A 26,493-nucleotide genomic window follows, 5' to 3' on the forward strand; every position below is an offset into this window, starting at 1 on the left:
CATGCTGTCAGAATTAGCCATTCATATTGTTGATGCTTGTTTGGCTATATCTGTTTAAACCCCTAAATTATTGTAAAATATATTAGATTGCCGATATTTATCATATATTTAAGTTAACATTGACTATGTCAGAGCTTGAATAGTGATAGCATGTACACTATCAAGCATACTTATTAATTACCATAGATATTAAATATTGATTTGTTTACTTTGACTTCCCATCGGTGATCTTTTTTCCACAAACTGACACTATGTCTCATGTAGCTCGGAACGTCTCATTCGTCTTAACGTCAGCTTGGCAGCCTTTGAAATAATGTCCAGTGTGTTTCTCAAGACACACTGCTCCCCTCACATTTCCCCCTGATACTTCTTGTCAGGGTAGTTATATTTCTGTCTTTGATTTATTCTTTCTGCTTCTTCTCTTCCTCTCTTCCCCAGGCTTCAGTCGGGGAGCACTGCCATTTGGTTTGGTCAGGCGGGAACTGTCCTGCGAGGGCTACCCAATTGACCTACGCTGTCCAGGAAGTGATGTCATCATGATTGAGAGTGCTAATTATGGACGCACGGATGACAAGATCTGTGATGCTGACCCCTTCCAGATGGAAAATATCAACTGCTACCTCCCTGATGCCTACAAGATAATGTCCCAAAGGTGGGTAGAGCAAAGAAGCTGTTCTGTGCTTTGGACATAATGCACAGACTGACATGCAATACCGTATGACATCCTACAATACCATATGACATCCTACAATACTATATGACATCCTACAATACTATATGATATGCTACAATAATATATGTGACCCTACAATAACATATGACATCCTATAATACCATATGACATCCTACAGTACTATATGACATCCTACAGTACTATATGATATCCTACAATACTATATGACATCCTACAGTACTATATGACATCCTACAGTACTATATGATATCCTACAATACTATATGATTTCCTACAATACCATATGACATTCTACAATACCAAATCACAGCCTACAACACTATATGACATCCTATAAAACTATATGATATCCTACAATACTCTATGTGATCCTAAAATACTATATCACATGCTACAATATTATATGACCTCCTATAATAACTTATGACATTCTACAATACCATATGACATTCTACAATACTATGACATCCTACAATACCTATATCACAACCTACAATTCTGTATCACTCCCTACAGTATTATGACATCCTACAGTACTATATCACATACTACAATTGTGTATCCATTCTACAATACTATATGACATTCTACAATACTATATCACACCCTACAATACTATATCACATCCTATAATACTATATCACACTCTACAATACTATATCACATCCTACAATACTATATCACACTCTACAATACTATATCACATCCTACAATACTATATCACACTCTACAATACTATATCACATCCTACAATACTATATCACACCCTACAATACTATATCACACCCTACAATACTATATCACACTCTACAATACTATATCACATCCTACAGTTCTGTATCACACCCTACAATACTATATCACACCCTACAGTTCTGTATCACATCCTACAATACTATATCACATCCTACAATACTATATCACACCCTACAGTTCTGTATCACACTCTACAATACTATATCACATCCTACAATACTATATCACACTCTACAATACTATATCACACCCTACAATACTATATCACACCCTACAATACTATATCACACTCTACAATACTATATCACACCCTACAATACTATATCACACCCTACAGTTCTGTATCACATCCTACAATACTATATCACATCCTACAATACTATATCACACCCTACAGTTCTGTATCACATCCTACAATACTATATCACACCCTACAATACTATATCACACCCTACAGTTCTGTATCACATCCTACAATACTATATCACATCCTACAATACTATATCACATCCTACAATACTTTATCACATCCTATAATACTATATCACACCCTACAATACTATATCACATCCTATAATACTGTATCACATCCTACAATACTGTATCACACCCTACAGTTCTGTATCACACCCTACAATACTATATCACATCCTACAATACTATATCACACCCTACAGTTCTGTATCACACCCTACAGTTCTGTATCACACCCTACAATACTATATCACATCCTACAATACTATATCACACCGACAATACTATATCACACCCTACAGTTCTGTATCACATCCTACAATACTATATCACACCCGACAATACTATATCACACCCGACAATACTATATCACACCCTACAATACTGTATCACACCCTACAATACTATATCACACCCGACAATACTATATCACACCCTACAGTTCTATATCACACCCTACAATACTATATCACACCCTACAGTTCTGTATCACATCCTACAATACTATATCACACCCGACAATACTATATCACACCCTACAGTTCTGTATCACACCCTACAATACTATATCACACTCTACAATACTATATCACATCCTACAATACTATATCACACCCTACAGTTCTGTATCACACTCTACAATACTATATCACACCCTACAATACTATATCACATCCTATAATACTATATCACACCCTACAATACTATATCACATCCTACAATACTGTATCACACCCTACAGTTCTGTATCACACCCTACAGTTCTGTATCACATCCTACAATACTATATCACACCCGACAATACTATATCACACCCTACAGTTCTGTATCACATCCTACAATACTATATCACACCCGACAATACTATATCACACCCGACAATACTATATCACACCCTACAATACTGTATCACACCCTACAATACTATATCACACCCGACAATACTATATCACACCCTACAGTTCTATATCACACCCTACAATACTATATCACACCCTACAGTTCTGTATCACATCCTACAATACTATATCACACCCGACAATACTATATCACACCCTACAGTTCTGTATCACACCCTACAATACTATATCACACTCTACAATACTATATCACATCCTACAATACTATATCACACCCTACAGTTCTGTATCACACTCTACAATACTATATCACACCCTACAATACTATATCACATCCTATAATACTATATCACACCCTACAATACTATATCACATCCTACAATACTGTATCACACCCTACAGTTCTGTATCACACCCTACAATACTATATCACACTCTACAATACTATATCACATCCTACAATACTATATCACACCCTACAGTTCTGTATCACACCCTACAATACTATATCACACTCTACAATACTATATCACACCCTACAATACTGTATCACACCCTACAGTTCTGTATCACACCCTACAGTTCTGTATCACACTCTACAATACTATATCACACCCTACAATACTATATCACATCCTACAATACTATATCACACCCGACAGTTCTGTATCACATCCTACAATACTATATCACACCCGACAATACTATATCACACCCGACAATACTATATCACACCCTACAATACTATATCACATCCTACAATACTATATCACACCCGACAATACTATATCACACCCTACAGTTCTATATCACACCCTACAATACTATATCACACCCTACAGTTCTGTATCACATCCTACAATACTATATCACACCCGACAATACTATATCACACCCTACAGTTCTGTATCACATCCTACAGTTCTATATCACATCCTACAATACTATATCACACCATACAGTTCTGTATCACATCCTACAATACTATATCACACCCGACAATACTCTATCACACCCTACAGTTCTGTATCACACCCTACAATACTATATCACACCCTACAGTTCTATATCACACCCTACAATACTATATCACACTCTACAATACTATATCACATCCTACAATATTATATCACACCCTACAGTTCTGTATCACACCCTACAGTTCTGTATCACACTCTACAATACTATATCACACCCTACAATACTATATCACATCCTACAATACTATATCACACCCGACAATACTATATCACACCCTACAGTTCTGTATCACACCCTACAGTTCTGTATCACACTCTACAATACTATATCACACCCTACAATACTATATCACATCCTACAATACTATATCACACCCGACAATACTATATCACACCCTACAGTTCTGTATCACATCCTACAATACTATATCACACCCGACAATACTATATCACACCCTACAGTTCTATATCACACCCTACAATACTATATCACACCCTACAGTTCTGTATCACATCCTACAATACTATATCACACCCGACAATACTATATCACACCCTACAGTTCTGTATCACATCCTACAGTTCTATATCACATCCTACAATACTATATCACACCCTACAGTTCTGTATCACATCCTACAATACTATATCACACCCGACAATACTATATCACACCCGACAATACTATATCACACCCTACAGTTCTGTATCACATCCTACAGTTCTATATCACATCCTACAATACTATATCACATCCTACAATACTATATCACACCCTACAGTTCTGTATCACACCCTACAATACTATATCACACCCCACAGTTCTATATCACACCCTACAATACTATATCACACTCTACAATACTATATCACATCCTACAATACTATATCACACCCTACAATGCTATATCACATCCTACAATACTATATCACACCCTACAATACTATATCACACCCTACAATACTATATCACACCCTACAATGCTATATCACATCCTACAATACTATATCACACTCTACAATACTATATCACACCCTACAATGCTATATCACATCCTACAATACTATATCACACTCTACAATACTATATCACACCCTACAATACTATATCACATCCTACAATACTATATCACACTCTACAATACTATATCACACTCTACAATACTATATCACACCCTACAATACTATATCACATCCTACAATACTATATCACACTCTACAATGCTATATCACATCCTACAATACTATATCACACTCTACAATACTATATCACACCCTACAATGCTATATCACATCCTACAATACTATATCACACTCTACAATACTATATCACACCCTACAATACTATATCACACCCTACAATGCTATATCACATCCTACAATACTATATCACACTCTACAATACTATATCACACCCTACAATACTATATCACACCCTACAATGCTATATCACATCCTACAATACTATATCACACTCTACAATACTATATCACACCCTACAATACTATATCACACCCTACAATGCTATATCACATCCTACAATACTATATCACACTCTTTAATACTATATCACACCCTACAATACTATATCACATCCTACAATACTATATCACACTCTACAATACTATATCACACCCTACAATACTATATCACATCCTACAATACTATATCACACTCTACAATACTATATCACATCCTACAATACTATATCACATCCTACAATACTATATCACACTCTACAATACTATATCACACCCTACAATACTATATCACACCCTACAATGCTATATCACATCCTACAATACTATATCACACTCTACAATACTATATCACACCCTACAATACTATATCACACCCTACAATGCTATATCACATCCTACAATACTATATCACACTCTACAATACTATATCACACCCTACAATACTATATCACACCCTACAATGCTATATCACATCCTACAATACTATATCACACTCTACAATACTATATCACACCCTACAATACTATATCACATCCTACAATACTATATCACACTCTACAATACTATATCACACCCTACAATACTATATCACATCCTACAATACTATATCACACTCTACAATACTATATCACATCCTACAATACTATATCACATCCTACAGTTCTGTATCACATCCTACAATACTATATCACACTCTACAATACTATATCACATCCTACAATACTATATCACACCCCACAGTTCTATATCACACCCTACAATACTATATCACACTCTACAATACTATATCACACTCTACAATACTATATCACACTCTACAATACTATATCACACCCTACAATACTGTATCACATCCTACAATACTATATCACAACCTACAATACTATATCACACTCTACAGTTCTGTATCACACTCTACAATACTATATCACATCCAACAATATGTTATGTTATAGATATCCTACATTACTATAATACTATAAACTATAGTAACTATACTATATATACTATATATAGCAACTATAATCACAGTTTCAAGCTTACTCAAGCTTCTGGAAGTAAGCAAAGTGAATGACAGCAGAGTTTCCAGAGAGAAGATCATTCCATGGATAGCACATAGAGGTTGTTTTTTTTTATTTTTTAGAATATTATTATTATTTTAATACTATAGTTTACTATTGTATATCATATGGGTTGAGCGACATGCCAAATATTATCACGAGTCTCAAAGAAGGGCGCAGGGTTGCTTAGTGGTTAACACATTTGCCTCACACCTCCACACCACATAGGCTCGATTCCCACCACCGCCCTGTGTGTGTGCGGAGTTTGCATGTTCTCTCCTTGCTGCGGGGGTTTCCTCCGGGTACTCCGGTTTCCTCCCCAGTCCAAAGACATGCATGGTAGGCAAATTGGCATGTTCATAGTGTGTGCATCTGTGTGTGATTGTACCCTGCGATGGATTGGCAGCCCGTCCAGGGTGTGCTCCACCCTGTGCCCCATGCTCCCTGGGATAGGCTCCAGGTTCCCTGCGACCCAGTAACAATAAGCGGTACAGAAAATGGATGGATGGATATTTATTACTTTAATACAAATAAGGTGAAAATGTTAATATTTGATCATTTTAAACATTACATATAAAATCTTTATATCAGCCAGTATCCAGGATATCACAGAAAAGCATATTGTGCCCTAATTTTGCATGGTTTCATTATTAACAATACTTCGCTACATTAACAGGGTTCATTTGTCACTGTATGATTGGACAGTTTTCTGTAAAATACCGTTAAAAATGCACCCCCATCTTCATCTTTTTTTTTTTTTAACACAAATTTACTTACTTACTTATTCCTGTATTTCACATCCCTTTGTATCGAGCTGCAACTCCCCCAAAATTTCGCAAACCCTTATCTCAGGTAGTTTTTCCATGCCACTGTCGCCTCCGCCTTGCACAATAAGGATCTAATCTGCTTCTGGATTTCTGTAAAGCTGCGTTGCGACAAAGTCTGTTGTTACCAGTGCAAATAAAATTTGCACACAGCTAGAATGTTTAAGGAGTGCACATGCTTTCTGTTTGGATGCTGGCATTACAGATTGTAAGTTACGTCTATCACGCATTCGTAAAACTCTGCTGAAAAACGCAACTGGAATTGGGACTTTGGTAACTGTATGTTATTCTGAACACGTCATTGAAGTGACTCTAGCACTTTAGACAAGGCTGACTGCCATTCCACCACCTGACGGCAAAAATGGAGGGTGGAGAGTTTTTTTTTTTTCTTTTTCTCAGGGCTATATTATGTTTTATTAGAATTTATTAAATTCATTAAAGATAAACTAATGTGTTTGAGGTGAAGCCTGTCTTAATGGACATTGTTTCCTCATCTTCTGTGTTTTAGCCATGATCTGAAAATAACACCAGATTTAAATCATTTATGCAGTAAAAAAGTATTACATTTTTCAAATGAAAGAAAAGAAGAAAACAGCAGTGAACACTCCTGAGCATTTACAGACGCTAAACCAGTTTTTAATATTAAAATATGATTTGAGATAGCACAAACAGGTAGTAGATATAACCCTAGAATGAGGGGAAATTGTTTCAGAACAATTTAAGACTGCTGGCAAATAGCTAAAATGCTAGTTATGTTAGGGATGGATGAGTATATACAAGTAACAGCAGTGGTTGCCTCTGACAACACAATAAATGTGTAATTGAATGTTCTTCATCATACATTTTACATCAAACGAAGTTCATCATCATTGCCAAACAACACAGCGAGAGAAACCTCCAGAAATATCCTTTATATATATATATATATATATATATATATATATATATATATATATATATATATATATATATATATTTCACATACTATGGCTTTGCCAGCACACAGTGACCGTGGAAAGAACTGAGCAGAATACACCACAAAGCAAGTTCTGCAGTACAAACCATTCACATAAATGTACTTTACAACACACCATGGACTTATGTTCATCACATTGCATTTAAACATAATGACCAGACTCCAGAAACATTTACTACAGCCAGTGCTAGTGTCGGTGCGAGATCAAAGCCCTCTCCCGCCTTCCTCTGGAATCTTAGTACTACGCAGTCATTTTCCCTGTCGAATATTCGGTCTGTTGAAATGACCGAAGTACACCTCTCAAACTTCCTATCGTTGCATTCTACAAGCCGTGCTTTTTCTCTCTCATCTGCTCCATTGATAATCAGGCCTCCTAGCTGCATGGCATTGACTCATAGAAGCGCTCTTAGAACCAAGCACGGAGACCCTCCCTCTCTAAAATCCTCAACAATCATTTCAAACGTGCTTTTAAAAAACCAAACAAAAATCCCGTTTTCTCGTGTATCCGCTTGCCAATTGATTGACTAACAGATTGACTAACATACATCTGGAGCCTTGCAATTCCTCTTTTCTAGCATTGCTCTGGCAAACAGGAAGTTGCGCGTGACATGGCCTTTGATGTGTTTTGTAGGTCTAGGCAGCGTGGGTTGTTTGTATTTCCGCTCGGCTTATTATACATGTGCCATGATTTGTATGAAAATAGGCCTGAAACTGCAGCGGCTCAATTAGGCCCTTCAGCTGCAGGCAATTAGCCGTCTCAAGTGGGTGCTAATCTACATGGGGAAACTTTTCAAAGGGATGTGCCTCCTTAGGTTTGCACAAGCCCAGATGTGAAATTGCATTGTTTTGCACTTTTCATGTTGTTATATCTTTTGGCCAAGTAATGAATCACCACCAACATCGTAATCATCCATCATGACGCTTGATTAGTGCACATTAATAAAAGATGTGGGCTAATTTTTAGAACCCGATGCTTCATTTGAGTGGAGATAAAACTTGCAGTCGCAGTGGGAGCACCGGTGGAACGGCCAAGCGTAGATTGAGGTCTCTGAGACCGAACGTAGGCTCAGCACCTAAAAATCTAAGTAAGCTAAGTGTATATATAGTATATATCAATCTCCTTTCTTTATCATTGCCTCCTATTAAGCAGTGTTCAGGAAAACACATGACAGAAATGCTTGTACACACACACACACACACACACACACACACACACACACACTAATGCTGTTTCAGTATTATAACTTTAGTGACTATTAAAAAGGTGCAATAGTCAATATTTACAATTTCTTACTTGTGCAGATAACCTGAAGATATGTAGAACATGGTAAAATATGAAGTTTTAAGCTGTGGCCTCAGCACACGCGTATTAAGTGGCTAAGAAACCCGCTTTGGAAAATTTTATTCTGGCCCAGAATGCTTGTTTTTGTTTGGATGTGCCTACTGTCAGTCATTTTATAGACATTCAGCTCTACAGGCCATGGTAGAGCCTGCGAGCTGTGCTTCATGAACATTGGTGGGAGTAAAAAAAAATAATCATTCAATGCCGAATCCACCTACTTAACTGTTAGAGACCTAATCTTACATAATGCCCCTTTAAAGTGTTCCATATCTCTCTTTATGCAAACAAATAAGCAAAAGAAACAAAACAAAACAAACAAACCTACACTTGTTTGTGAAATCAATCAAGAAGCACACTGAGATGCTTTCCTGATTTCTAATCACTAGATGTGGTTGATTACTGCAGGGAAAGCTTGAAGTCCTCAAGTCGGTTTTAGACTTCTCATATGTGATGAACAACGGTGGAAAATATGCGCCTTTTTTTGCCTTGACTACTAAAAAATACAGGGATACACCCTAACCTCAGTGAACATACAGTATGCTGCTGTTTCAGTTTAACAGACAGATGTGCACTTTCACGTCGTAGTATTTCTCATAAACTAAGCCCTTGTTTGACAGACAGCCTACAAACCGCTAGGAACACCTGGTTTTTGTTTTGTTTTGTTTAGTTTAGTTTTTTTGTGTGGAGGGGGGGCATGTTCCAAGTTTTTAGAGCATCGTTTTAAGGCTTTTCTCAGAAGCACCTCTGAAGAACTATAAGCCAACATCAACTCAGTGTGAAATGTATAGCAATGAGGAAAGAACAAAAAAAGAGAGACAAATTAGCTTTTCTTTTTTCAGTTTAGTACTTTTAACAATCAGGTAATTCAACAGAAAACAATGCGAGATACACATTTCAAATCACCCTTGCTTCTGAATGAATGTTACTGTAATACTGTTATACAGTATACAGTCCTCACAGTAGATATTAGCTTTACATTATCCCACCCAACTGACAACGCCATAATAAAAACATTTATACAAGTAAAATATCAAAAGTCATTTATGCAGGAAAAAAATATTTTATTTTACAGTATTTTTACAACAATACTGTGGCTGCATTGTGAGACAAAATAAATTAATCAACATCAAGCCAGTCTTCAACATTTGGTCATCAATTTCCATCAACATCACGGTGAAGATCCTCGTTGTTCATGCACCATGGGAAAAACCTTCTGGCATGGCGAATCCAGGCTTGACATTGCTCTGCAGTTATGTCATTGCAAGCTTTATCCACGGCTTGACGGAGGGTGACATGCGCATGGGGATGGTGATCATACACCTTCCACGTCCAAGCAGAGAAGAATTCCTCAACTGGGTTGAGGAAAGGGGAGTATCGTGGGAAATATAGAGTCGTGAACCGAGTATGAGCCTTAAACCATTCCCAAACCAGCTCTGCATGATGGAAGCTGACATTGTCCCACACAATAACATAACTGATATCTTCACCCTGACAGGCCTGCTCAAGTTCATTTAGAAAAGCTATCTGGTGTTCAGTGTTGTATGACCCAAGAGCTGGTCTACAGCCTACCACACCATCTTCACACAGCCGCACACATCGAGATGTTTCCGCCACGTTGTCCAGACACTTGGATGGTTGCTAGATGGCCAATAAGGTCACGTCCACGGCATCTGGTTTTTGCCAGATTAAAGCCTGCCTCGTCTACAAAATATACTTGTGATGATCCGTAGCAGCATCTAACTCCATCACCCTCTAAAAAAAGATCATTTGCTTAGCTGTTTTACAAAGAAAAGTTGACATTGTTAGTCTGTAGTACAGTGCTGTGAGTATCACAAAGTGAAAACTGATCATACATTACACCACATAGCGCTGTACCTGAACATAATCTGCATGCAGTCGTTTCACCCGGGCATTAACTCTCTCAAAAGGCACCAGGTCAATTTGTTTCATAGAAACCTGGTGCTTCTTCAAAAGGCGGGCAATATTTGGAAGGCTGATTGATGCCATATTGCCAAAGGTGCCATTGCTCTCCTCCATAACCTGCTTTATTCCTTGCCCTGACCATGTCCACCACGGCCAATGACTAAAAAAGTGTGAGAAGTCGTTATAAGTTGCGTTTTCAGTAGAATTTGCGGACACCACTTGAAGCATTCGTTGTGTTGAATTGCTTTTGTTTGATTCGTTCATTTCAAACAGCCGAAAGACTGTAAATATTGACAATAATCCCGATTTGCAATGCGGGTTGAATACTTTTGATTGCAACTGTAGTTGTTTCATCTTGGTTCATTGTAATTAGCCCAGGCATATGACAATAATTAGCAGCTGCAGGTGTAACGACGACATCGATTTGTTGCCTTCCACACCCACAAAATTGGTCGCACAGAAAATGGCTCTTTTCTAAGACAGACTGCTTCAACTACCGAGAATCGCTGTGGCATTTAGAGTGACCTTCTCTCCTCTTCAGGCTTACAGAGGGTTGACAATTGTGGGAAAATTCTACTACTCTGCAAGTCTCTACAAATCTCTGCAACTGCACTAGAAGGATGAACACCATTTCTCTAAAAGCTATTCACATCATTTTCATCCTCGCCAAACCATTCCGTGAGCCCTCGTACCCTGTGCATAGGGGCAGGGCCATGCTAGAAGAAACCACATTCATCAGGATAGAAATGTTTCATCATAGGATAGAGGTGATCAGTCAGAAGAACTGTGTATTGATTTGCCGTACCGGTAGCAGCCTTACTGTGTACAGCACACACGCACTTGTCCGCTTTTTGGGTGAAAGATCACTTTCCGAATGACTATTTTCCACATCTCTGTGCTTCTTGCACCACTGAATTAATGATGAATTAATGCAATGTAACCCTACTATAATATCCTTCTCGCTGTAGTTGTGGACAAACTGTTCTTGCTGAAGGTCTGATCACATCCTGCACTGACATTCTCATTCATCCGAAGAACTGCCGTTCTGTTTCTCTTTATACATCACACTAAAAAGTAGCATCTCACTGGATTTGTGCCTCCGAAGAAGATTTCAAAACCCTATTTACTGATGCCTTTCCTGACAGTCTAAATGCAGATGTCATACTAGTCACGGTTCCTGCTGAAGCATTTACTATGAACCCTCTTTCAAAGTCACTTAGATCTTTTCCTTTTACCATGTTCATACAAAATGGAGGTCTGCTCAGCATTCTCATACACGCTACCAAGCATGGTGTAGTGTTGACGTCAAATAGTATCATGCCAGTACACCTGCCTGGAAGTTTTCCCTTTCGTTTATCATCATATGTACAGACAATCCAGTGTCTCAGTGTTCTGTTTTTATCGCCCACTGAAGACTTGTGTGGAAGTGCAGTGAGGAATCATTTCATTACCGAGATGCACTGTGTAAAAGTAGTCTTATTATACTGCTTTTCAGTGCGGTTTTATACGACTCTGCTGTCTGACGTCTAAACAACTGCATAGATGTGTACAGGATCATTAGACAAGTCGAAATGCTGAAATGTGTGTGTGTGTGTGTGTGTAGATGGATAGTTTGTGTATAGATAGATGACAGTGACCCTGACAGATGCCGTAATGAATGAAAGACATACTTGTATCCAAACCCTGCCCACATGCTTGGGCAGTATGAAAATAACGTGAAAAATGATGTCACTGTTTTCTTTTCTGACATTTCATGATATATATATATATATATATATATATTTAAAAAAAATATATTTATTTATTTATTTATTCAATAAATCTAATTTTAAACTGACTGGAAGCAACAGATTGGCTGTTGCGGTTTTGTTACTTAGTGTTAGTTATTAACATTTAAAATGAACGTAAATATGTTTTCCCTCCCTTTCAGTATTAATGTAATATAGAGAAAAATAGAATGTATTTCTGTGCACATTATAGAAATCATTGAACGGTTTTTTAAGGCAGTATTATAGGACTGTACACAGTAGATTGTGACACAGTGCGTGTGCAGTTCACATCCTGCACATCAGCTTTCTATTATGCATCTATTGCAGTTGCAGTGTTTGAACCCCAGAGGTCCCGATCTGCACAACCCATAAAATATAGCACACACTGGTCACGTGATCACATTGTTTCGTGACCAGCTTACGGGATCTGCACTTGTGACGTCTGATAACCCGATAGCTCCGGATAGCGACGACCAACACACGGCACGCGGTGGTGTCATGACCACACTCTATCGGTTAAAAAGAGCTCTTCGGTAGCTTTTGCACAACACAGTGGAAGCGGGCATTTTAGCCGGCTTTGGAGCTCTATTTCTGCTGTGGACTTCATTATGTCTCAGGCAGTCATTTTGCTCCAGGTCAGACACTGTGTTTATTCAGTCAGACATTTTTGAGAGAACATTTAATTTAACAATTTTACAAAATGTTCACGATTTGGTGAGCCTGTAGTGCATTTATTTATTTATTTATTTATTTTTTACAAAGATTACGCCATTTTTGACGTATTCAGCTTTATACAGACAGAAATGCACTTTGTTTATGATTCAGAAATTAAAAAAAGACTCTTCAGTCACATTTTTTTCTTCATTCAGAGTTTGTACGAAATATTCTGAGAATGAAATCGAACCGGAATCATGATGTCAGCATTGTGAGTCGAATCGTGTGTATCATAACTCCACTACGATATTGCTATATGTGCTGGCAGTTTATGAGCAATGCTATACAGTGTGATACATCGTGTATCATAGAAATGTCTTTGAGAATTGTAATATCTTATTTTTTGTCATACGCCACTTCCCTAAACCTCACAATAAATAAAACAGCACGATTTGGGGGGGGGGATTGGAGCAGAAACCGTTCAGTGCACATTTCTACAGTTCTTTAATGCTTACATTTTTAAATCCCAGTGACAAGAAGTTTGTGTGTGTATGTGTTAAATGTGTCATCTGTCAGACAGTCTCATCTTCTCTGTAAACACCTTTGCTGTCAGCCATGGGTCTGTTTCGGAAGGAGATTTTAATCAGTGGTGTGCTGTGCTCATGCGACGCTCAGGCAGAGTTGTTGCTTAGCTCTCCTTAAAGGTCAAATACAGGAAGATTAGCTTCTGAATACTCCATGAAGTATTAGATGTGTTCTTCCCTCATTGGAATGACGCCATCAGTTGCCGTTACTGTATATTATATAGTCTTTTCTCATTTTTCGTGCTGCCCGTCCATCTGTCCGTCCATCCATCTGTCCGTTCATGTGACACTCTCGTTAGCACAATATCTCCAACAGGAGTGGTTGAATGTTTGTAGGATTTATGTGGAATTATCATCGTAACTAGCAGATGAATTGATTAGATTTTGGATCCAAACAGGGTCAAGGTCACATCAAGGTTAAATGTCTGAAATATTTGCTCTTCAATAGCTTCCTTTATGTTTAAAGTATATTTTAAGGGTATTTCTGGTATATAAATCAGTAGCAAGCAGGACTAGACTTGTTGATGACCGAGGTGTCCCTGCTGATGCCGTTGATGTCGAGTTCGACTTATTTCTGTCAGTGTCATGGCCAATGAGGGGTGGTGTGACACGGTTATCACCCTGAAGTTGACCATTTTCCTATAGCAGCAAGTTCCAGAGTGTTTTATTCATCTTATACCATATATATATTTACCGATGCTAAAAATGTTTTATTTATTAAAAATGACGCATCATGATTTTTTAAACAGTTTATAGCTTAGTGTTAAAGGTTAGTGTTATGGAAGGACTGTGCAGCCAGTTCCTGTTATCTTTTCTTCACCAGCCTCTTTTTCCTCTCTCTAAAAGTCAATAAGCCAAAAAAAAAAAAAAAAAAAAAAAAATTTAAAGGAACAGCTTTACCTCCGACTTTAACAAAGCACTGACACTGGAGACTCCTTCCACAAATGTTACAGAAAGCTTCACCATATCACCAATGATGTTTGACTTTTTTTTAAATGTTTTTACTATAGAAACGATAACGTGTTAGAAAGAGCACGTTAATATAAACCTGTTATCTGAATAGTAGAGCTGCTTTCATAGAAAATTAATCAACACCTTCTGACCAATCAGAAACAGATGCCGATATCACAACGCGCGGGTTTATTATATACAGTGCGTATTATATACTCGGCAAATGAGACGCATTTCAGTTTTGATCGCGGTGCATTATAAAGACATCACACTGCGAGAAACGTCCTTGTAAAACCTTTCAACTTTTTTTTTTTGTTGTTGTTGTTTCAGGCAACGCACTACAAGTCATTCCTTCCTCCACGGAAACATAAACTGTCCTTTGAACATAAACAGCTATAATTTAGTTCTCATATTCCATTATGTAAATGTATAGACAGTGTTAGTAAATGAAATATATCACACACCGTGTTCTACGACGCTCATTAACAGTGCCACAAATAAAAAGAGCCAACTGGCTCATTAATGCAGCAGCTAAAGGTGTATGTTACAACTTCTGGCAGCACTATAATTCATTTTTATGAGCAACAGGCCTCGCGCTCTCATCTGTTATCACACATGTGGTGTGTTAATAAAGTAAAAATCCATATGAGGGACAGTTTTCACACCATGGCTTCTGTCTGTGTACTGTCCTGGCTTTTCAGTATGACCTACACAATCGCACAGCTGTGCATCAGGAGGCCCTGCGTAAACAGCACTGCACTGTTGCGTACAGTAATCCATCTCGGATAATGTTGTCTCCGTGTTTGTGTTTAAAAAAAAGAAGGAAAAAAAACGAGGAAAGCTTTATTTTTCCGGCTAGTTGCTGAGTAAAGGGGGACAAGTGCAGAGAAAACAATGGTCAGGAAAATGCCAGCAGGGTGATTCAGACATGCAGCACTACAGCGTCCTGCCTCCTGAGGCTGCATTCAGAGTCAGGGACGCATCGAGCCTCGCTCAGAGTGCTGTGTTTCACTGTGCCGTCATCTGGCCGATGCTTTACCGTCATACTGCACATCCCATAATTCAAGACGGTGGCAGAAAACACTGGTGAGACACGGAGCAGGTTGTGGACAAATAAGTTATTTGTAAGTTTATAAGTTGTTTTTTTTATTTTATTTCTTATTCGTAGAGAAATGCCTGATGTAGTTACAGAAAATCCGTTCTATTTTCTCCATCATGTGTTATTCCAGCTCGCCTAGGGCTGGCTGATATGACAATATCATATCGCTATTCTAATAAATTATGTGAATATTTTCAGATATCATTTATATATATATATATATATTCATTGCAAAATGATTGGAACCATCTGATGAATTGTTAAAAATCATTATGACATCACAATAAAAGAATAATTATAACATCACAATAAAAGAATAATTATTATGACATCACAATAAAAGAATAATTATTATGACATCACAATAAAAGAATAATCATTATGACATCACAATAAAATAATAATTATAACATCACAATAAAATAATAATTATAACATCACAATAAAAGAATAATTATTATGACATCACAATAAAAGAATAATTATTATGACATCACAATAAAAGAATAATTATTATGACATCACAATAAAATAATAATTATAACATCACAATAAAAGAATAATCTTTATGACATCACAATAAAATAATAATTATAACATCACAATAAAAGAATAATCATTATGACATCACAATAAAAGAATAATCATTATGACATCACAATAAAATTATTATAACATCACAATGAAAGAATAATCTTTATGACATCACAATGTTAATTAATAATTAACAAGGATAACATTTTTTATGCAACACTGCTTAATTGCTGGCATTTTTTTGAGCAAACGTGTATCATAGAAATCATGAAATGATGTTTATATCCTATCGCCCACTCTTAATCTCACCTGGTGACTTTAGGGTTAGCGATCGTTAGCGTACGGCGGCATCCCGGCACGCTGCCTTCGACGCCTGTCTAAAACCATTTCTTTTCTTTTTTTTACACATACCTTAGTAGATTTCAAAGTGCTGCTTTGTAAGACAACTGAGTTAGTCAGCAAGACATCAGAGCAGCTGCCTTCCACCTTTTTGCTTTGTGTGGAAATGTACGTTTTCTTCCATCACAGCTTGAGGACCTTTTAGTCCGCAGGCATGTTCAGATTTAGGAATCAATTTGCCTTTTAGCAACCACTCTTTTTTTTTCTTCTTTTTTTTTCTTTCATGAAATGTTGTCTACTTTCAGGGAGGTGCAGAAATTCTACAGCATTAACCGATGTACTGTAGATAGATTTTCAGCGATCAATTGACATAGTAAGCACTCGCACATGGACAGAGATATTGATTAAAGGCTACAGACGACAGATAAAATGCTAAGCCACATCAGGGCGGTGAACTGCCCAATGTGGTTGTGTAGGTTTGTGGTAACTGTCTGAGACATCAGTGGGGCTGTGGTGAGAGGAATGCTGAAAGTTTTTTTGTTGTTGTTGTTGTTTTTTTTAAACACAAGTCCAACAACAACAACAAAAAAATCATAAACAAGACAGTCCCGCTGAGCACACAGCATGATTCAGTCTGTATCATTAATATTCTAGAGAGGGATCTACTTTTAAAACGGCAGGCACTAAGATTAATCAATCATAATTTACATTGTAACTAAGCTGCTCAGATCCCTAATTATAATGTTTTTGTTTTTCCTTTTTGTGAAATGTTGTTTAACAAACCAAAGCGAGCAAACGCACAACACGCCGTACGAAAGTGAACGGAAAACGCTTTATGAGAGTTGTTCTCTTGGACGAATCAGCATGTGATGCACACACAAAAATCTTTCTAATTTAATCATGAACACTTTTAGATTGGATTGTTCATTTGGTCTGAGACGGCTGCTGTGGCGTCGCTGCCCTCTGCTAATGTTCAGTCTTGTTCTTTTTATCCCAAACAAAGCCATTCTTTTCTGAATCCACTGGCCTTTTACTCGAATGACGCTGTTTGTTTCATATTGACCCGAGCACAACAAGACCAATTGCATTACTGGCAGTCGAGCACTGTGCGCTCTAAAGGCACACACTAAAATCCCTGGCTGATATTTCCCCCCTCTTTTTGTAACTCACTCACTCTTTCTCTCTCTCTCTCTCTCTCTCTCTCTCTCTCCTTCCCTTCCTCCCTTAGGTGCAATAATCGAACCCAGTGTATTGTCATTACGGGAACGGATGTCTTCCCTGACCCTTGCCCAGGAACTTACAAGTACCTTGAGGTCCAGTATGAATGTGTCCCTTATAGTAAGTATGAACCATCATTTTGTTTATGCAGAAAGTAAGCCTTTTGTGTACTAACATGTTACTCGTTTATAATTTCCCTAAGAACCAACTGAGCTTAGAAATGTGTATACGGTGAACGTGAAACATCCCTCATAAGGGAAGAGTAATTCTTCAGTTCATGTTATCAGTACCCAAGATGCTATTGAATTGCAGCTGTTTTGTACCGTTATTTTCTGTAATTATTTTTTGTAAATCATTTTGGGGAGATCTTTGATTTATTAAATGTTTGCTTTTGTTACTGTAACAGAATTGTCTTGGTGTAGAGTAAGTTTGCAGGAATACTTTGCACATATTACATAGCCAAATGTTTGTGGACACCTGACCGTCACACTCGTATTGTGCTTGCTGGAAATCCCATTTCAGATCGAGGCCCAGTTTTGCTCTTATAATAAGCTCCACTCTTCTGGGAAGGCTTTCCACTAGATTCCGGAGCGTAGCTGTGGGGATTTGTGTTTTCAGCCACGAGCATTAGTGAGGTCAGGCACTGATGTCGGGCGAGGAGGTTTGGGGTTTAGTCAGCTTTCCAGTTCATCCCAAAAGTGTCCGGTGAGGTTGAGGTCGGGGCTCTGTGCAGGAAGGACATTCGAGTTCTTCCACTCCAATCTCGGCAGACCATGTCTTCATGGAGCTCGCTTTGTGCGGAGGCGTTGTTACGCTGGAACAGGTCTGGACTTCTTAGTTCCAGTGAAGGGAGATTGTAACGCTACAGCATACAAAGACATTCAAGACAATCATGTGCTCAAACATTGTGCCAACAGAGTGATGAAGAACGACGTACAGGTGTGAGGATCGGGTTTCCACAAACTTTTGTCCATATAGTGTACGTGACCACCAGGACTTTTTTGTCAGTCTCTTTATTTTTTAGATGTCGCATGTGCTCTTCATCAGTCAGATGATTTTTAGCAGTATATTTACCATTATTAATTCATCTTGATATTTGAAAGTAAAATTAGACTGATTCTTTGCCTAGTGACGAGCAGCACAAAAACATCCAAATTTACAGATACACACGCTCTTCTCAAAGTCTTTGCAGACAGGGACTCTTTTAACTGTAAAATAAATTCCACAGACCCCTCGCAACAGATTTATGAACTATGGAGATATTCGGTTTATCATTAAGCAATACTAATTTGACTGTTTATCGTAGGTATGAAGGTTTTTACTCCTAAAACGTTCCAACAGCAGACCACATTAAGTCCAAGTCGGCTTTATTTAACATGTTTCTGTGCCATTAAGGTTTGGATAGCTACAAGAATTCAATAATAATTACAACAACATTGACACAAATATAAAAAAAAAAAAAAAACCCGACCCCTCGGCTATGCTTCTCGGACCCCGCTTTGAGAACCACTGCTCTAAAGAATATCAGATGACCTCGAAAAAGCTGTGCAGTCTGATGATTAAATCAAATCTAATGCTTGTTATGGATTCACAGGTTACCGAACTCCCAGCAGTGTCTGTACTCTAGGTGTTAGGCTTGTTTGATATCGATTGCTCGCATTTTTCCATTTTAAAATATCGCGATAAACTATTTAATCGTCTAGAACCGCTAGCCTAAAAAAAGACAGGACAAGCATTTCCACCAATGTCAGGTTTCAGAAGAGACGGGGAGGCATAATGATATTAGCAGCCGTGCAGTAGAGAGCTGCGGCAATCGTAAACACTCAGCTGGACGCTGGATTTTTTTTTCTGCAGTAATGCGCAGTAAACACAACAGTAACTTTTTCAATACAATCCTTTTAAAAATCAGTCGTCTAACGTCCGCATGCTCGACATTGTCCCTGGTGATGAAGCCGAGCAGGAGAACGGCAGTAAAAATAAAATAATTCTGTATTCACCCTGACGGAAAGCAAGGAAGCCCGTGCGAGTTGAGATTAGAATGGAGTTTGGCAAAACTGGTAATATTATTATAATAATAACAGTAAACGTCACTCGATGTTGTAGCAAAGTAATAACATGTTGGGACGATGATATCATTCCATATAAGTCTACCAGGTGTCTGTAATCCGGGCACCATGAAAAGGAACTGGCGCCGGCGTAAAACGCACGCAAATTCAAATTAAACAAACGCACTCTGTTTTGATATTTTCTATTACATTACCAGTGCAGATTGTTTTGGCCCATTAGGCATTTGGATGGTTATATTATCATCCAACTCACTTGTCCCATCTACCGGGAGACTGTCTGCGGGAGTTGACTGCCTGTTACACATCAAGAGCTCGAGTGAGGAGTGCAAAACACATCTAAAAAATAAAACCAGTCTGACAGTAAACCCCATTTCTCCTAGCTGTATTTATTTATTTATTTAATAATTATCAGGACAACTTTGTCCTCTTGATATATAGCCACAACAGAATGTAGTGGAAATATCACCAAGTTTGTAATTATGCCAGATACTGACTAGACGTGTGCTAGTATGAATGATAAATCACATGATCTGTTTCTCATTTCTGCTTATGTGCCAATTTTCTTTGAATCTTCTGATGAGATCACGTGTTTTCTTCCCCCTTGTAACACACGCATTAATATGATTTTTTTTTTTTCTTTCTCCAGATTTCTCTATTTACTTGCAGTCCACAGCACTGTCCGTTTATTTCACTTGACTGTTTGTTTGACTTTACAGGAAGCTCGAGTAGTCCTGTCCCAAAAATATCAGCTGGAATAATGTATTTGATTTCGTTACTGAATAGTTGAACTGATTCTTTTTCTACTTCTTTTTAGGTTTACTCCGATAAATGTTTTACACTTATGCAAAATACAATAAAGACGTTTTGACCAAACTCTGTCAACCACTGTGCCCAAATATGGATGTGTGTATGTATGTGTGTGTGTATATATATATATATATATATATATATATATATATATATATATATATATATGTGTGTGTGTGTGTGTGTGTGTGTGTGTGTGTGTGTGTGTGTGTGTGTATGTGAACATACAGTGTACACAGTATATACGATATATATAATTGCCTACTAAATAGTGTATTGTACTAAATAATGCACTGCAAAAACGATATCTTAGCAAGTAAATTCAACATTCAACTAATAGCATTCTAACTGTATTCGATTTCTTTTAAACAAATATAACATTATTTAACCATAAAAGATTATAAAAAAAAAAAAAAAAGTTTGGAATTGTCTTATTCTATTGGCAAATAATTTTTTAAAGCTGATTTCAGCTTTTATTTCCAGAAAGAAGCTAAATGATCTACCCAAAGAACACGACCATTTAAACCCTATTTTTGTTATATAATCTCACATAATCCCATGAAAAGAAATATTACATCACTTGTCCTTCACTTGCTGAAATGTCGTCGTTTTGCAGTGTGAAGCCGATAGTTTGAGATTTCCCGTTAGATGTTTTAGAGGCTTGTGTTTTTCTGTTTGATTTGATGTTTATTGGGGGATTTTTCACAAGAACTCAACTCACACGGATCATTTAAAAATAAATAAATAAATAAATCAATGTGACGTGCTTCAACGTTAGATTTATGATGTAAATTTCACTAAATTAATATCTAGTGCCATATTCTGAAATGAATTAAAGTCGTGTAGAATTGAGTAGGGCTGGGCGATATGACAAAAATATCATATCACGATACTTGAGGACATCTCTGCGATACGCGATGCATATCAGGATATATAATTTAGCTAACAAACTGTCCGCAAAACAGCAGTAAAATAAACATTAAAAAAAAAAAAAAACGTTAAACTGAGTTTGACGATCCTTTTCTTTAATGCGTACAAAGACAAAGATTCATTTTTTTAAAAAAATCAAATCAATGCCATTCATTCAGAACCATTTCATTTGTAAAAAAAAAAAAAAATCATTCATCATCATTCCAACGTTATCTCAGAAAAGTGTAATCCTTTATCACGATATCGGTATTGTATGGATATATCACTCAGCCCTAGAACTGAGTTGAATTATTTTTAATTTGTTCAAGCAAAATCTGTGCATTTTAAACTAGAAAAAAATGGTAAAATATTGTAGATACAGAACATTATAGCTTTGTACTGTATGCTCGTACTTGTACATTTCCTTGAGTTCTTTTGGAAATGGGTTTTCCCGTCACAAACCTGATCCTGTCCACATAAGAACGAATGCCGTCGCACGTCTTTTTTACCACTCGGTTACTAACACGGTCTTTTTCTCGAATTAGGGGAGTCGGGGATCTTGCGTGAGTGACTCTAAATGAACTCTCTTTCTCTTTCTGACTAGGTGTACGTCTGTAAATGATGTCCTTTATCTCATAACGTGTTAACTGCATGTGTTCATGGACATGATAGTTAATTCATGTTAATCTCTTTTTCCCCCCCTTGCACCCCTTTCATTCTCTCTTCCCACGCTTAAAATAGAAGTGGAGCAAAAAGGTAAATAACTGACACAATCTAAAGTCCCTGTAGCTCCTTTTTCGTTTCTTTTTTTCTTTGTGGCATATGGTTGTAAAACCTTCCTATCCCCACTTTTGCCTTTCTGATCCTAGCAGGCTGTAAGAAAAAAAAAAATTCCTCTTGATTCAGTAAAGGTCAGTAAAACTGCAGCATTGGGAGGAGGACTCATTATAAAGATATGATAAGACACTTGCAACTTAAATGTTAGCTGTGATGGGTTAGCTGAGAGGCTGGAGTCTGTCGGGGTTTCCCCCCCCTCCACCTCCCTCCTCCCCTTTACCCTTGGGTGCTCTATCTGTCTTTCTGTTTGGCTCGGTCTCTTATTGCCTGGCTTTCCAACCCCCCATAGCATGCCATGGTAACAGGTTTTCTCTTAGCCTATTAAATTCACTGCCTTAACTGTCGTTCTCTTCCCTCTATCTTCCTGTCTCTGTTTCTCTCTCTGTCTCGCTACCTCAGTCTCCCTCTCTCGTTTTCTGTTTTGTCTGTCTTACTCTCTCTGTCTGTTTCTGCCTGTCTCTCAGTCTGTTTAGCTCTCTTTGACTATCTGTCTGTCTGTCTGTCTGTCTCAATCTCTCTGCTTTCTCTCTGTCTGACACTCTGGTTTTCTCCCTCTGTCTCTCTGTCTCTCTCAAACAATTTGTCTCGCTGTCAGTTTGTCCATCTGTCTCCTTGTCTATCTGTCAATCTGTCTGTCTGTCTCTCACTATCACTGTCTGCATCTTTCTCTATCTGTCTCCCTCAGTGTTTATCTCTCTCTCTCTCTCTCTCTCTCTCTCTCTCTCTCTCTCTCTCTCTCTCTCAACCCTGCCACTTTCTGCTGTCTTCACATTTGATTATTGTGTCTGTGTTCAGGGAAGAACTAAAATTGCAACACCTCAGAAACATAATGCTGCTTTACATCTTAATGGTTGTGACATTTGCACCATTTAGTAAGAAAGAAAGCCTCTCTTAGGTATAGCATAAAAGACACAGAAATGCCAAATGTCTCAGTATACCCATTTGCAGACATTTTGTATGGTGCTATTGAAAATCTCCCTGTCATTTTTTTAAATTATTATTTATTTATTTTTTTGTTTTAACCAAGTGTCTTTAAGTCACCTTGGTTTATTTACAGGACAGGTTGGTCGCTTTCTTTTCTTTGACTTTCAGTTGCTGTGTAATATCGCTCATTCCCCTTCGGTGTACAGTATGTCCAGAGCGGCAGGGAGCCTTTGGTTTCAGACACATAATACTACTTTTATTTTCTGTCTTAGTTTCAATTACTTTCAGATCCAGATTCGTCACACTAAAATAAACTCCCTCTTATTTCATTTAAATGCTGAATAGCTTTAGCTTCTTAGCCACTCCAGTGTGTGCGTTTTTGTCCATGTCCTCTCAGACCACCCAATTATCAAGCTGATGTAGTGCCAGACTGGCAACTTGGCCTTCTAATTGCAATACACCTGGCCTGCGTTTGCTTACGCTTGACTGTTCTCTGTTCTGCTCTTCTCTGCCACTAGTTTTTGTTTGTCCTGGAACTCTGAAAGCTGTCGGAGATCCTTCCTTTCTGTACAAGGCGGAGCAGCAAGCTGGCGCCTGGTGCAAAGACCCTCTTCAAGCAGGCGACAAAGTTTATTTCATGCCCTGGACGCCGTACCGCACCGACACGCTGATCGAGTACTCGTCGTTTGACGATATTCAGAACGCCAGACAAACCCTGACGTACAAACTTCCCCATCGAGTGGACGGCACCGGGTTCGTGGTGTACGACGGCGCGGTGTTCTTTAACAAGGAGAGAACACGCAACATTGTGAAGTTTGACTTGCGCACACGCATCAAGAGCGGCGAGGCCATCATCAACAACGCCAACTACCACGACACGTCTCCGTACAAGTGGGGCGGCAAGACGGACATCGACCTGGCCGTGGACGAGAACGGCCTGTGGGTGATTTACGCCACCGAGCAGAACAACGGCATGATGGTGCTGAGCCAGCTGAACCCGTACACGCTGCGCTTCGAAGCGACGTGGGAAACGACCTACGACAAGCGCTCGGCCTCTAACGCCTTTATGATCTGCGGCGTGCTCTATGTGGTCAGGTCCACGTACGAGGACAACGAGAGCGAAGTCAGCAAAGGCGTCATCGACTACATGTACAACACCAAGCAGGGCCGTGGTGAGTACGTGGACATTCACTTCCCCAACCAGTACCAGTACATCGCCGCCGTGGAGTACAACCCCAGGGACAACCAGCTCTACGTGTGGAATAACTTTTACGTCCTGCGCTACAACCTGGCCTTCGGACCACCCGATCCAGCTCACGGTAAGTCCGATCAGATTTCGATTCCAATCCACAAATACAGCGCGATGAATTATCACACGGGTGGCATGCTGATGCCTCACAGCTGCAGGGTTCCGGGTTCAACCCTGAGCTCGGCTTCCTGTTCCGCATGTTCTCTCGGCGTTCGTGTGGCTGGCTTTTCTGGCTCGTTCCTCCCGAAACATGCCAGTAGTTTGATTGGCTACTCTAAATTACCCCAAGGTATGTGTGTGTGTGTGTGTGTGTCCTGCTCTGGACTCGCATCCCATCATGAGAGTATTCCATCCTGCATCATTCCTGAGATTCACCGGGAACCTGACCAGGATAAAGCGAGTACGAATATCATTGTATAGCATACACAACAATACGTGTGACATAAACATAAACAGTGCGACAAGTGTAGACCATGATCAGTGTACCAAACGAGATCCATATACACAGGTAAGCACTTCCTGCTGACGATGTACGTGTACAAACACCAGTCAGCTGAGTGTGTTCGTATCTCTTTAATATCCCTCGGTCTGAACGTCGTTCGTCGTGGGCGAGGGATTTTTAATTTTAGACCTAATCTGCGTTTTTGGAAGTCGTACACGGAGAAGTAAAGCTACTGGGCTGGACAGTAAACATCGTCACGGGATCCGTTAGCAAATCATAAGTCGTCCGCCTCAGGGGATTTTCTTCCGATGCTCCCTCCTTCCCTCATGGTTAGGCTCCAGGGACCGATGTAACCGGCTCTTATCCCTCAGAGAGAAAAAGATCTGCCCTCGCCGGAGCCATCGGTAGAGACGTACTTGTCTGGACAGGTACACAAGCACCCTTGGAGCAACAATAGATCTCTCCCAATGGCACAAAGTCCCGGTTGACTATCAGCCCTTAAACAAACAGTGTGCACTTGCTCAAGTGATAAGAAAGAAAGAGCTCAGTCTCAGAGGTCACGCCAGCGAGGCGTGTTCGTAATTTATCTGCCGAGAGCAGAAACGACGCCTCGTGTCAAACAGACTTTTCCGATGAACGCGTACTGATCCGACTCACCGTCCATGCTAAGGCCTGAGCGAGACTCTGGATAGATTTATTTACAAAAAAGAAATCTGCAGGTCAAGCAACTTTACACAGAT

The 26,493-nt window shown here is 38.7% G+C and overlaps 1 protein-coding gene across 9 annotated transcripts in view; it reads left to right on the top strand.

The window, feature by feature from the left end:
- Positions 1-26,493, top strand: part of adgrl2a (adhesion G protein-coupled receptor L2a) — a 115,656-nt gene that overhangs the window by 46,097 nt on the left and 43,066 nt on the right. For all 9 annotated transcript variants that reach the window (XM_053683222.1, XM_053683223.1, XM_053683224.1 and 6 more), the window contains exons 3-5: positions 439-652; positions 18,530-18,639; positions 24,581-25,381. In XM_053683222.1, the coding sequence (XP_053539197.1) occupies positions 439-652; positions 18,530-18,639; positions 24,581-25,381 (1,125 nt within the window). The remainder of the gene's footprint in view (positions 1-438; positions 653-18,529; positions 18,640-24,580; positions 25,382-26,493) is intronic.

This window comes from Ictalurus punctatus, chromosome 10, assembly GCF_001660625.3.
Source record: "Ictalurus punctatus breed USDA103 chromosome 10, Coco_2.0, whole genome shotgun sequence".
NCBI lineage: Eukaryota > Metazoa > Chordata > Actinopteri > Siluriformes > Ictaluridae > Ictalurus > Ictalurus punctatus.